The 15,173-nt window shown below is 36.3% G+C and overlaps 1 protein-coding gene across 2 annotated transcripts in view; it reads left to right on the forward strand.

Moving 5' to 3' along the window:
* Positions 1–8,328: 8,328 nt before the first annotated feature.
* chst15b (carbohydrate (N-acetylgalactosamine 4-sulfate 6-O) sulfotransferase 15b) overlaps positions 8,329–15,173 on the forward strand; it is a 34,350-nt gene continuing 27,505 nt past the window's right edge. The window contains exon 1 of one of the 2 annotated variants that reach the window (XM_087784252.1): positions 8,329–8,454. Coding sequence is in view for 1 of the 2 variants with exons in the window: in XM_087784251.1 (XP_087640377.1) it covers positions 8,410–8,458 (49 nt within the window). In the remaining variant the exon portion in view is untranslated. Of the gene's footprint in view, positions 8,459–15,173 lie in introns of both variants that reach the window. The other variant, XM_087784251.1, reaches the window with a different exon arrangement.

Raw genomic sequence — 15,173 nt, forward strand, 5'->3', positions numbered from 1 at the left:
AGGTCCCCAGGTAATACTTATCCTGTGCCAATAGGCCTTTAGTCACATTTACCTCTAACTCCTTCACAGTGTTTGTATTATGTTGTTTCTCTAGAGAAGTGGTATAAGAAGACCTTTATAAATATACAACTCTGTACAGTAAGTTCATCTTTGTGTAATGGATGGAGTATCTTACTGTAGCTAGTAGGTCAAACTACGGTGGCCCTGAAAGGCAAACTTCAATCACAAGGCAAAAGCAACTTCAAAAATGAGAAGCTCAATTACAAAACCAAAACCACAATTTCAAAAATGATGCTGAAAATACCAAGTATTTTCTCTCCAACTAGTTTATAATTCCCTTATTAAATATTTGTTCAAATTTTATTTTATTTTTTTTTCTGAATCTAAAAGTGTTCAGGAATACTTAAAAAATATGTTGTTGTTTTTTGTGCTCGTTCATACATGTTGTTGAACTTTTACATTTTTATTTTGGGCATATTTGCCAAAGTCCTGAGAAAACCACAACATTTTCCTGATGGAGCTGGATGGATCATTTTGGTTGTTGATGAAATAAATGTAGGCACTTGCTCGTAAACTTTTTCTGGTTATATTTTTCGAGTCAAGTATTTGCTGTTTTACTACCGTATTACAGATATTGCTGGGAAATCAAAGACACTAGTGTTTATAGACAGGTGCAGCCTAAAAAAGTTAATTTATTTTCTTCTAAAATGTATTTTGTAGATTCAATTTACTGTATTCATTTTCTTTTAAAGTAGCTCTATGTGATTTTAAGTGGAGTGAACTAAAGTGGTAGTGTTTAGCACAACGGGAGACAACATTTCCCATGAGCACTCGCTAAACGTTTCAAAAGTTGCCATGTCCCAGTTGGACGAATGAAGGATGGATATCGATGAGGTAATGTATCAGATTGTGGATAATGAAATATGATATGCGTTACGGCTTTGTAAATATAACTTTAACTTTATTTTTGTACCATAATCCCCCCCCCCCCCCCACCACAACCAGCGTGATATGTAGCATGTTCACACTATCCCCAATAACTTTTACAGTGAAAATAAAAATCACACAAAACACCTCAAGTCGTGGTATATGAGTCATTCAACCAATTTTCAAGTTGATGTGTCACCAGAAGTTATTTTAGTACAAAAATATTAAGGTACCCAGAACTACACAGTGCTGTTTTAAAAAAGAAAGACTTGTTTTGATATTAAAGTGAAATTCAAACTTCCCTTTTTTTATTTTCACCCTCATGTCGCCTAAGGGTTGAAATCCTTAGTAATCCGTTCTTTTTAGATCAAGAGACAAAAAATGTACATCCAGTGAATGAACTTACGCCAAAAAGAGGCTTCAAAACATCTGTATACTTACATAGCAAAATGACATTGAATCATTGTTAATATATTTTCGGACTGATGGTAACTTTCAACATTGATATCTGATATTCAAACGTACTTTAAAAGTGCTCACTATGATCAACATTGAAACAATGTAAGATTTTCAATCAATTCTGACATTGAATCAATCATTGAATCATCATAGTTGAAACTATGTTATTATCCACATTGAAGCAACATTGGATTCATAACCATTTCTAATAATAACACATGTCAGTATATAAAGTCCATTTCAACATTTTCATTTACCTCTGTATACTTTTAATATTCCTTATTACATTTTTTTTTTTACGCTATTGAAGTTATATTTAAACCAGCAGCAACCCAAACTAGTCAATTACTAAGTGATCTCACTACCATCTGCATAAAAGACAAGTTTGGAGCAATCCTAACATATTACAACAAAATACACACAAATGTGACAGCTGTTTTACTGCATGGTGTAATGTATTTAGACAAATAAATGACTATACCAACACATTGTAATATCTTAATGTTTTTCACATTTATGAAACATAAAATAATTTCTTGAACAACTAATGTAACTTAAACAATTTGCCCTCTTAGCTCTTTTCCTTCCTTGGACTTGAAACTCCGCCTCTTCTATCAGGTGCACATTGGAGCCACTTCTGGACTGTGTCCCTGTACGCTGTCAGTTTCCAGTCAAATTTTTATTATTTTCAGCTGAATAATTGTTAATACTTGATCATTATGAAGTTGATGAGAAATGATACTTGCCTTGCATAATCCGGCTCTTTTTTGCAGAACATTCCCTGTTGTGTTTCAGGAACTGATCCTTAAAAAAACAGAATGAAATTACACGTAAAGTCTTGGAATACATTATTACAATTGTTTTATCAGACTTAAGTCATATATTCAAAAATAACAAAATATAATGAACCTATATAACAACAACAACACTAGACAACTTATTACCCAAGTCTGTATACCTACCATTATTATCCAGTTGGACTGACTCAGCCAAGCAGCTTCCACTTAAGCGTAAAACGCAAGAAGGAAATGTTTTAACTTGGAAAACACTAGGAAGTAAAGTGGTTCACTCACCATTATAATGCTGGCCAAAGTGCTGAGCACTTTCTGAGCACTTTCCAGAGGGTAAAAAAAACAAAAAAAAACTGTAAATGCTTTTAAATGAAAGTAATTGTATATGGGTACTTGAATAAGGGTTTGGAACGGAGATAAGTAGGTAGAAATAGATGCGTTAATACTTGAAAGTAAGCGTAGCAGTTAAGGTCACTACTGACAGTGTCGTCAATGTACCTGGAAAATGAATAGCTGGTGGCAAATCATCTCTTTGCAGCACTGGATTCTGACTCCACATCCGACTCCAAGTACACAGGATTTGTCCTTGTGAATAAAAATGTAATATTATCTTTACATTTTTAAGTATGCATTTATTCATAAAATTATGTTGATTTTGGTCCTCTATATTATTCAAGTCAAAATAATCAATGTTATTTTTTGGTGCTCTTCGTATTTCTGTTTCTGATCATTCAGTTGAACTTTTATAGTCAAATGTGCCATAATAGAGGCTTTAATAATGAGCTGTTTATGCTAACATGCTATCGAATAGTGATGCTATCAAGCTAATCCTAAGAAAATATGAAATCATGGTACAGTAATGTGCAAGTTATCAGGATAATAATACATATTATATATAAATATATGTTAAAAGGACTTTTCTCTCCTTCTTGGATAAAAACAAATACATACAAATTCCTGCCACAAATGCCCCTTCCCCAACACCTACGACTATGTCTAATGTGAAAATCTGACATTTTCAATGTTAAAATGGTGACAGTAATTCAACATTGATTTATCAACGTCAACCAAAAATAACCAATCTGACTAAAAATCAACATTGAATCAATATAGTTTGCTATCTGGGTACTGTCTACACTGGAAGCACTCGTAAGGTTGATAACTTGTTATTCTAACGTCTGCCACAAACGAGGATTAAATATAAAGTTGTTCAATTTTTCCAGAACTGTCATTCTCGTCGAGGCTTCAACACAAGATGGACGTTACAGACGAGCACCATGGAAGTATTTGGATGTTTTGAAGCGTCTTTTTGGAGGAGGTTTGTCCACTTGGTGCCAGTCACTTCATCGAAAAGGATGTCAAATAATACCTATAGCCCTGAAAAGTAACAGATTTTACTGAAAATAATCCAAACACTTAGTCAACCTGAGGGTGAGTAGAACATGAGTGAAGTTTGAATTTTGGGTCAAAAAACCCTTTAAGTCAAAACAGACTACTAATACACACCTTTAATCTGTTGTTTCAGACTTGATCACATTGGAGAGAGTGAAAACTTGTTAAATAAAAGATAACTGTGATATTAGCTTGTATTATGTCTCACTGTGCACTTTATAAATAAAACGTATTTACTTACTAACACCCTTACATTCCAAAGGTTCCAAAGTGCGTCAAAAACAGAATGTATGAAAATCCACAGGACGTTTTTCCCCCTTCCACTGAGTCATTTTCAGAACAAATACAAACTCAAACTCAAGCTAAAAACAAGCCAAGAGGTGACGGTCATTTGGATAAGTTCCACTAAAAACCATGACCTTATATTCAGAAGTCCTCGGTTGTACCTGCCAACTTCAAAACTGCATCGTCAAATGTGTTTGTGATTTTAAAACTTAAATATATCACATGAAAACAGGAATATAATCAGTCTGCAGCTCAGTCTGCATTAATCATAAACAGAAAAAATATCGAATATATTTTAGTACTTCAGGTTTAAATGTCGTTTCACATGTGTAATGAGAGGAAACCTTTGACATCTTTCATTGAGATTCCTGGTTGAAAGATACTCTGTAGATGTAGTGTAGATTTTAAAGTCATTGATTTGCAACCGTCAGAAAAACAAGCAGCGCTTCAGGTACTGTGAACGGATTAGCTCGCAGACATTAGATCCTGATGGAGAAGAAAAAAAAAATCAATTCATCCATATAAACACAGCTACTGAGTCAGGCAGAAATGAATCATCATTATATGAGACAAGGCTTGATTTCTTTTTCGGCTGTCATGTTTGTTGTCATAACGACTATGAAGACTCAATTGTGTTTCATTAAATAGTGAACAAAAGTAAAGACCTGCAGAGGAGCCAGACGTTTCTAGGTGGTCGGTTGAAGCACGAGTATGTTTTTGATTATTTCTTTCTAACACATTGTCCGGAGGATGCTGACAAACTTTCTGCAATTCAATAGCTCAAAATCATAAATCTTGACCAGCCTCGGCCCAATTTCACAAAATAACCCAGAAGTCTTGTCGTCAATTTGTTGTACCTACTAGTGTAAGTATGTGTGACATTGATCATTTGTGTTTGTTCTAGTACTATAAAAATGTAACATACCAGGTGTGTGTCCAGAATAAGTTGAAATATGTTAGGCTTAAAAAACCCATACTGGAAATCTTGCCTTTCTCTATCCAGTGTAGCTCATTTGTACAAAGTCCACATTTTTTCATAAAGAAAACTGGCTTTACTCACCATAAATAAAACATTAAAAACATCTATCTCTTTTGGAGAGTGTGATTATATCCTCTGTGTATGTTTCTGCCTGACAGTTTGGATGGATACGTAGCGTGAGGCTGGGGGGGATTGTGGATGCAACAGTGGACCCTGACAGGAAAACACTCAGGAATATTGAAGCTCAAGTCGGCATCGATGTGTTTGTATCATGTCAGATTATGTTTCAGTTTGAAAAAACCTTCTTGTGTTTATTAAGAAGGCGAAGTAGGGAAATAAAAAGAGAAAAAAAGACAGCAAACAAGCAACAGCACAAAGACCCACTACCCTAAAATTGCCCCCCGGGCGAAAGTTCTGGTTCTTCCGGGCCTAGACTCTCCACTGACGTTCACATGACCACCATTTCACATTCTTATTTAGCCATTGGAAACCATTTTTATTTAATATTTAGTAAATTAAAGTAAAAAAAACATGGATAAGTTGTGGTAAACTAACATTTGTACACTAAAATAAGTATACACATTGCTGAATTTGATCATATACCTTTACTTTGTATTCATCATGGGAGCATCTCACTGTCTCTCCATTATTTGACCTACAATCGTGGCAATGTTGAGTTTAAAATACTATTGAATAAGTTATCATAGGCTTTCACTGAAAAAAAAGTGTATTCAATTATAAAATAGTGATGAGAATCCAAGAACCACCTACACTTATGAACACTGATCATAAGTGTTGATATTATGGTATGTGACGTTGCACTCGATATTCTCCCCTTGCAAGGATTTTAACTTAATCTTATTAAACCCTAATTCTCTGTAACAAATCTTCAACCTCAGCCACTCACGTTTATAATATACAAGCAATTTACCGCAAGAGTACTCTTTGAAAAAACCACCGCGATCTGTTTGATCGACGCTGGCACTGAGTCAATCATTTGATTCAGGCGACTGAACAGTTGGACTCAGAACCAGAACCGTTGTTGTGTGCTCAGTTTTTGCAAGGACAGCAAATTACCAACTACCCCTGAACACATGTGTTTATATTGCGTTCAAGTTTGTCCTCGTGAGATTCTCTCAGCAGAGGAGTCCAAGATAATTGTTTGCCAGAGAACAGCACAACAACTTGTTATAGGATGCAGACAGTAAAAGGTACATGCAGCTAAAACACATTTAAAAACATAAGCTATTTCATTTGGAGACAGTCCTGGATTTTTGAAAGCCGAATTCTACGCGCTAATGAGGAATACATATTTATCAGGGGTGGGAAAAGCATTTCCATAGGGGACACATTATAAACAGTGACTGTTGTGAAGGGTGGTCAAGCCATAATAATCGAGCAAAGAGTTGGAAAAACTTCAAAGAAAAGCCAGCAACAGAAATTGTACATACTTTTTATGATTAAAAATAGTACAGTAATTGACATCTGATTATTTTTTTAATTTAAATTATTTTCTATTTAAGTAAGTAAAGTGAGTCTAACTAACCCAACTCTAATGTTGTAACAAGATAACATTAGCTGGTGAAAAAAATTGGTTAAGTTTTTAATTAAAACTGCTTATTAATTCACTAGTGTCTATTTTCTATACATTATTCTCTCTTGATATTAGAGTTGAGGAGAAGCTGAGCCAGGTAGTGATGGTTTAAGAGAGGACTCATGGGATGTTAACACAGCTGAGGAAGCTGAATCTTCATGTAAAGAAACTGGATATTATAAAGCACCAAGTTTCGTCCTATACGAATCTGCTCATCATTATTTAATCCCGTTATATGAGAGGTCAGCAGAGGTCGAGCTGGTCCACTATGACAGAGAGATTTAAGCAGAGTTCATTTTCTGAGATTTATAAATGGGATGTCACAGAGGTCAGTTCCTTGTTAAATATATTAAACTATTTTTAATGTTTAAATTATGTCATGTGAAAAAGAATTATAGCACCTTGTGGTCATCAAATGTTGGATCATGAGAGAAGAACTGATATCTATACATTTCCATTTTTTCTTGATAATAACACTCAAGTTCTTATATGAATCATCAGCTAGGTTTTCTTCAGTCCACAATATTATTCAAAAAAGCAGTGAGCAGTGTTTGATTTGTAAAGAAGATTCAAGGCTAAGGGTTTGTATTTATTCTTGAGCTGATACAGGTTTAAATTTTCTTTTTTTTTACCAGCTCTAGGATTCATTTTACTTTAACTAGTACATGATGATTGTGGAGTTTTTTTTCTTTTCTTTTTCTCCCTCACTTTCCCCTCTATGGTTCAAAGACCTGACCGTTTAAACATGGCTTTACCTTTAATAAAATATGACTCGAATGAGGAAGTTTGCTGCTTTCACAACACAACTGGCACGAGGATACAGATATTGCTACACAGTGGAGATGTACGGTTATTCTCACCGGATGTTCTGCACTTTATAATCTAAAATAAATACAGAAATGAAAGCAAGAATGGTATGATGAGAAAAATGGTTCAAATATAAAGATATGTGTATAGCTATATAATGTAGAATTAATGTTATTCACATAAGCCTTGTATGTTTTGTTTTTTTGTTGTATTTTCCATATAAATTATTTGTTTATTATTATTATTTATTATTTTATTATTTTTATTATTATTATACAAAAAAAAAAGAGATGATCCATCTCAAATAAAATGCAAGCTATATAAAAGAAACAACTCCTTAATTTTCTGGAACTCCTGTTGTGTTATCAGTTTTAAATTGACCTTTAAAGTATATACTTTATTGAATATTGTTTTGATTGTTTAAGCCTGGTCTGGAAAAGCGCTATACAAATAAAAAATGACTTACTTACTTACTAAATGAATACAAAAGATTTACTTTTTCTATGGAGGATATCGAAAAGTAAATCATTTCTATTCTGTTATATCTTCATTGAAATTATTCAGGACTCTCAGGTTTGTTGCCTTGTATCGATTGACGAACATCTGTGGAATATTGTATGGACTTTTTGGAATGTTTTAAACGGACATACTTGTTTTACTTGATTTCAATAATTTTCGGTGTATTATGGTAATAAATAATAATAATAATAATATTAATAATCTCTATTTATATAGCGCCTTTCTAGACCAGGGTGACAAAGCGCTTTGACAGCCATTCACACATACTGATGGGAGTAGGCTGCACACCCGCGCCAAATCTGCCATCAAATGTAATGTAATCTCATAATAAAAATTAAAGATGTATATATATTTTATATACAGTATATATAGAAGCAGTAATAATGAATTGCTAGTGATGAAGAAATAAACAAAAATAAATCCTCAGAGAGTTTGTTTGTCTAGTCAATTAAATTCTAAACGATTGGAATATTCCGGTGCTCCCGTGGAACCTGCTCCCTCCCCCACTTGCCTCCCCCTGCCTCGCTCCCTCCCCGCCCGTCAGCCCTGACTCCCGGCGCTCACATCGCTGAGAGAAGCAGACTTGTGCGCACACACACCGGCGGACCTTGAAGGCACCATTCTCGCGGATTTACCCGGGCGAGGACGAGCAGATCATGGCAGGATGGAAGTTAGAGTCTGGAAGCAACACTGAACTCATGGTAGGTGCGTGTTCCTCCCTGCGTCCGTGAACGCATCTCACTTGAGTTTGGATGAATAAAACGGAATGCATGGAGCTGCTTTTTTTTGCAGGTTTCCAGCGATCTCTCTGTGTGTGAAGTGCGTTTGTGTCTAAATGGAAAAGTTTTGCCGGTGGTTTTTGTGCGCGCGCGTGTCTCAAAAGCCGGTATAACGGGCTCTATTCAGCGCGAGCACTCCTGACGCGTGAGAGCAGAAATGAATGGCTCACTATTTTGATCAAACTTCACTTTATTCACCTCAGAAGAGGCGGACAGCTGTGGAGTCACGCACATATCTGAGGGACATATTTTTTTAAAAACCTCTGAAAAATCCATGATACTTTTGAGGTGATGGGAACAGTTGGTTCCCATGAATGAAACACTGGCTCTTCAACCGTGAGAGACACAACAAAAGGCTTCCCTGCTGACCAATGAGGACAGAGAAGGCTGGTTGACATGGACTGGTCTTCTCAAGTCTTTGTCCAACCTGAGACCCCCTAACAAACCAGGGGGGACACACACTATCCAGTTCCTCGTTTGCAAAAGTCTCTTGTTTCTGCGTTTCCACATCATTTTAATATTAATTTCCTCACCACATGGTCTGTAAACGCATCCCTGCTCAAGTATTGTGGTCTAATGTGAAGGCTGATGAATTAATTGTTGAGACAAGCCCTGGGGGGGTTCACATTTCTGGAGACACAATGTTTTCAATGATGCCGGGAGCACAGGATGGAGAACTCAAATGTGGTTAAGTGAATGCTGGGAAGGAAATAGTGGCATTCTGCTAGAAAATAAAAGAACATTAAAATATAACATTATAATATAGTTGTATGTGTTTTGTTTGTTTTGATTAAAGCAGCGCTGTGTAGCATTTGATGTAATTAATGTAATATTATTTTCATAATGATTGGTTTCATTTTGGACTTTCTTTGAGTGTGACCACCAAGCTGCAGTTACACTGTTCTGACACTGGGGGAGCCAAAATCAATGTTTTTTATATTACATATTGCTGCTTTAACAGGTGATGTAAACCAGTTTTCTGCCTCGGGCAGGTCAGTGTGTGTGGATTTCATAAGCAATTAACTGGTATTGTAGTTCTGTGTTGCTACACCTTCAGCTCTCAGTCATGAACAACATGAAAGGAAGAAGACTTGAGTCTGTTTTTAAGAAGGAATGCTCATTTGAAAGGTTAAGAAAACCTGTACCAAGCAGAAAGAAACCTTTGTAGTCTAAACCGTGAGTGACATATATTTGGACACATTTTGGAAATTGTCTTTTTTAGATACGCAGTGTCCCTGAGGATTTAACTAAGAATTTAGTTTTGAGTTAGAAACTGGAATAGAGACACATTTTGTGTAAACAGAAATCAAGTCAGATTGTTTAGTGGTTTTGACATTTTTGCTTTGGAGGAAGATCATAAAGATTTCTTATTTGTAGGATAACATAAAGCAGGGGTGGGCTATTGAATTTAATCAGGGGCCACATTATATACACTAACTGATGTAATGGGTAAAACTAGAAAACAACATAAACGAGGCTTTATTTAATGGAAAAACTGGCTCAAGCTAAAAAAAAACAGATGAGAGAGAAGTACAAATATATCAGAAACTTCAGTCAGTGTTGTAAACACAATATATTGTTTTTTTTGTGGTGTCAGTAAAGAATAAAAAATAAAAGATTACACACAAAATAAGCAATAGAAGGCATTTGACACAATGTTTTAAATATAACTTTTAATAATATTTTGTTTAATTATTGAAATAAATAAATCCACTTCATATTGAAATGTTATTTTTATTTATACTTTATTTTGAGGGACATGATGTAGAAATACTAACTAAAAGGTAGAAGAAATGTACTTAAGCAATTCATTTGTTTGTAGGAGGGACCTAAAATAAGAAAAACAAATACAAATTTATGAAACATTTAGAATCAAAATAGCATTAAAAGGTTGGAAATAACACACAGAAATTCAATTCAATGTTATTTAAAGTGTCCTTTCGAGAGACTCTACAATTTAGGTAAGAATATATTGGAGAAAAGAAAAACAGAACCCAGCGAATCAGCAATGAGTGAATGGCAGGCTGTTACCAAGCAATAGGCAGCATTTCTACTTCAATTTTATATTTGTTCTATAACCCAATGAAGGGCCACATGAAAGAAGGACAATAGCCCAATTTGGCCCCTGGGTCACACATTACCAAGGTCTACCGTAAAGTCTCCATCCTTTTGAACCCAGTTACTGAATATTAACGACACAAGCACCTTTGGACCCTTAAAGGGTAAATACCCTGGATGTTAATGCCCTTAATGCTGTAAAACGTTTACTACCTACAGGGACTGTGTCTAGTGCTGGTTGTTTCATTTTCTCCCACTTTAGTGCCGTGAAACCTTTTTGTAAGAGGGCCACATGAATTGAAAACAAGCAGGAGCCAGATGTGAACATTGACAACATACTTATTTAACGCATAAGTTGATCATTGAAAGTTTCTTTAACCTTTGTGTTATCTCGGGGTCAAGGTGACCCGAAGGCCCGAAAAACAAATGTATTTACGGAAGCCAGGGTCGTTCATCTTGACCCAGAGACAACACAAAGGATACCGCAAACACATTTGTTTTTTTTAAGACTTGGGTCACCTTGACCCTGAGAAAACACAAGTGCAACACAAAATGAGGAACTTCAAAAAAGAGCCCTCAGGCCTTCTACTTCTAAGGTGAGTTTCACAAACTTGTGATCACGATCAGCGCTGAGAGCTTCGGCTTCCTAATTGCAGCCTAATGTTCCACTTCCACACACACTTGTGTGAGTGTGTGTTTGAAGTGTGTAGCCACTTAAAGGTGTGGGATGTTGTAAGCGTTGCAGATGCGGCGGGACTCCTCGCTGCAGTCTATGATTATACAGTAAGTGGGCCGCATGATTAGCACACATTAAACGCCACGGCTGGGTGTGCGACCACGACTGTGGAAAACACACTCGGTGTCTTCGCTGTGACCTCGACCTCCACTTTGGCTCCGTCTGTGTCAAGAGTCCTTTTGATGGATCGCTGTGAAGTTGAGCTGCAGCCCGCCTGATGAAGAATTCATTCAGAAGAACTTAAGAGGAAAAAGATCAGTAAATAAAGGATGATTCCCAGCGTTAATCTTTCCTCCACTAAATGTTTAATGCATTAAATAAAAAGGATTTTAAACATTATTTTATAAACTCGATAAAATAATCTGCTATCAACCATTGTCTATCAAAATTGTAGTAGATCGCAAATGCTATTGTTGTTTTTTCATGGTGAAGTGGGGAAGCATTTGTTTTCATTCCTAGAAATCCACTCTGCAGGTTTAAATACAAACTACGCCCCCTGGGAAATCTCCGTGGAGGAGTTCAATAACAACGCTGCTTCCAAATCACTGCGCAGGAACCTCTATGTGTTTGAGTAAAACAAAGTTTTCATCATTATATCCACAAGATAAATACAAGTTTGAGATTGCTTTCCCTAAACCTAAAGAGATAGCGTGAAAGAAAAACAAACTTTCAGGGTTAAATAATCCAAAAAGTTCTTCTGTGGTGGCGAATCAGATCAACACAAACTTATCCATTGAACATGAAGAACAAAACAGTGGGAATTTTGAATAAGAACTACTGAAGCAAATCACAAACATGTTGTGAGAAAACCTCTAAAGGACATGTGGATCCTGATGGTAAACAGTAACATTACCGAAATCTATGATCTGTTCTTTGTCTTTTTTTTAACCAAAAACTGAACATCGAATAGATATCTGGTGATTTGTATTTGAACAACTGGAACTTAAAACAACAACTTCTAACCATTACCCTGAATCAGTTCATCACTGGATTCAAGGACTTTCATAATCATCGTCACCATCTGGCCGAGCCTTTTCGTTTTGCTTGCTCATTTACTGGTGGTATTACAGTAGAATCAATAAGTCTGCCTCAGCTCGACACACTCCTCCGACACACACATGGCGGCTGGTGAAAAATATTCCAGGTGAGGCTCTTTTCTAGTACATTTCCCTGCCTACACCATTGAAAGAATCACTCGGAAATAGTCATTTAATAAACTTATACAGTATTAATTATATTTGGAAAACAAGACTTTGACAGCTGATGCATAATAATGTTTTTATGCTCCTTTTCGGATAGAAATTAAAAATGAAATCACCAATATTGTTGATTATTTTCAAACTAAAAACAAAAAAACAAGACGAAGAAATCTAAAAACAAAGCATAATTAGTAAGAGGGCGGCGTAAGAATTGAAGTCATGTAAAAAAAAGTCTGTCATAAAGATATGGGGAAATATCTCTCCATGCAAATGTCAAAGCGGAGCATCTTCAGCCTCATTGCTCCGAATTCCTCCTCCACTTATTTCTGTGCAAACGGCGTATAAAATGTGTTTCAGCTCAGGAGAGTCGTGAGCACTGACATAAACAAGGTGGAGGAAACGATGATGTTTGTATCGTTTCTAAATGAGCGAGACTATTTACTACCGTAATCAAGAGAACACGTATTTGCTATTGAACACCGTGTCCAAGACTTGCCGTGGGAAGTGACTTTGAACGAAATTTCAATCAGGATTTCCCAGAATTCAATGCAGACACACATCCACTTCATCATTAAGACGGAGTTGGAAGTTGGCAGCAAATGTGCATTACCCTTTTCAGAGTCATGGATTTGAGTCAATTAGGAAGTGACAGTGATAAACGTATCCTCGTGTGTTAACAAAGACTAGATCAGTGCACGAACAGAGGAAAGCTGCTCAGTGTGAGACACGCCGTGAGTTTTGTTCACTGGAGCAGCTTTGATTAGCCGAGACACTTGAGGTCCAGACCGACACTTTCATGTGGATTGTTCTGCCTTTAGAGTCGGAGAGATTTTACACACACCGGCTCACTTGTTTTCTCGCACGGATTCCGGGGACGACCGGCGTCATTACTCTCACTCTCGTCTTTGAGAGCGTGTGTCACGAATGTGTAATGATTCATCGGACTGAAGTGGAAATTAGAAGCAATAAGAAACGATGTCTCGCTCCGCTTGACTTGGAGACAAAAACGTATTTCGCTCCATTACTCTCTGGGAGACCAATCAGTGGTGAAGAGTTAGGACCAGACGGGGAATCTGACAGTCATCATTGTCTCGTCCCCAAAACCTGTGTCCTTCCCAAGCTTTACCACTTGTATAACTTTTTGTGATACATTCCTGCTCCAGAGCAGAAGTCTGTTGTTGCCCAATGAAGCATTTGACCCGCTTTTTATACCTCATGGTCACTGCTTATAATCAGCTCCAACATTAGGCCTTCAGTTCATCGACAAACAGAGTTGTGTGTCTGACAATCCACAGCTAAGTTGTCGTTAGCAGCAAAAAGTATGGTTTGGTTCTTGACATAAGGAGGAAGAAGGTGGAAGTAGAGTGACAAAGGATGAGGTAGTTAAAGTTCAACTAATGTGTTGATTTAAGTGTTCTTAAATAGATCTTGGACTCTATTGTATCATCAGTATGTGTCTGTTTGTACAAAACTATCTTTTCATTGAAATATTTTCATTAGAAAATGTACTTAAGCCCCGCCCACTGAAAACACTTTGTTTTTCTACTCTGCTGTGATTGGTCAAATCAATTGGGTTTGTCACTGCGATATATCAATATAATATATTGGAAGTCTCCACCTCCAAGGAACTTATTGTATAAACAAATCAGGCGTGATTACAGCTGGCTGGAGGAGGAGGGAAGGCATTATTACGTCATAATGGACTCCGCTCTCATAACCTCTTGTTCACTGAGATTTCAGACGGGGGAGAACTTTACGTTATAATAATACGTTTAAAACATTGTCATGATGAGAGACTTACTGCATCTTGAAGAGGAAGACTTCAACATTTGAAACATGTGAGTGAGTCAGAAGATTGGCTTATGAAGCTTCATTATTTTCACATCTCAGTAGATGGCCCTGTTTTCTTAATAATTATGTAAGGTTTCTAGGGGTATGTATTGGCAATAATCTGATTACACTTTAAGTATACAAGGGCAATGATACAATATACTGCATTATATTGCTATACTGTAGGAACAAAGATATATTCATAGTACTGTCGAGTACTTGACTCTGGTGCTGCAGAATTTACAGACTGCATGACTCTTGACAAAGTCATAACTGATTTTATTTGTTTTGAAAATAAAATATGAGCAAACATCAGCTTCGTAGTAGAGCTACTGGAGTGACTGTATCCTCTTGCCCTCAGTCATCGGCTGGAACTCCATGGATTCCGTTAGCTACAGAGGAAGTAATGACTGCTGCCATCCAGCGACTTAAGTTTAGTTGCAATACAAAAATGAACGACATGAATATTTGCATGTTAATTGTTGTAATTGTTTTATTCCAACCACACTTTATTGAAATTCAAACCATAAATATAAAATATAATTTTAAAGATGAAGACAACAATACAGTGTTTTTTATGGAGTACTGTAAAAAAAAAAAAAGTACAATACATCATTGTATAGATATTAATTGACACTCTCAGAGGTTTCAATAACAAAGTCGCTTAGAGCCAAAATATTACACAGCAAAGAGTGCCATCTAGTGGGCTTAGCAAATGAAGAACATGCTTCATGAAGCTTCATCAACACGTCACTGCTTTTTATTACTTTCTTTGGCCTAAGAAAAATCTATGCAATAGCCTGACACAGCTTCACTAA

This window comes from Callionymus lyra, chromosome 2 (assembly GCF_982586985.1).
Source record: "Callionymus lyra chromosome 2, fCalLyr1.hap1.1, whole genome shotgun sequence".
NCBI classification, from domain to species: domain Eukaryota; kingdom Metazoa; phylum Chordata; class Actinopteri; order Syngnathiformes; family Callionymidae; genus Callionymus; species Callionymus lyra.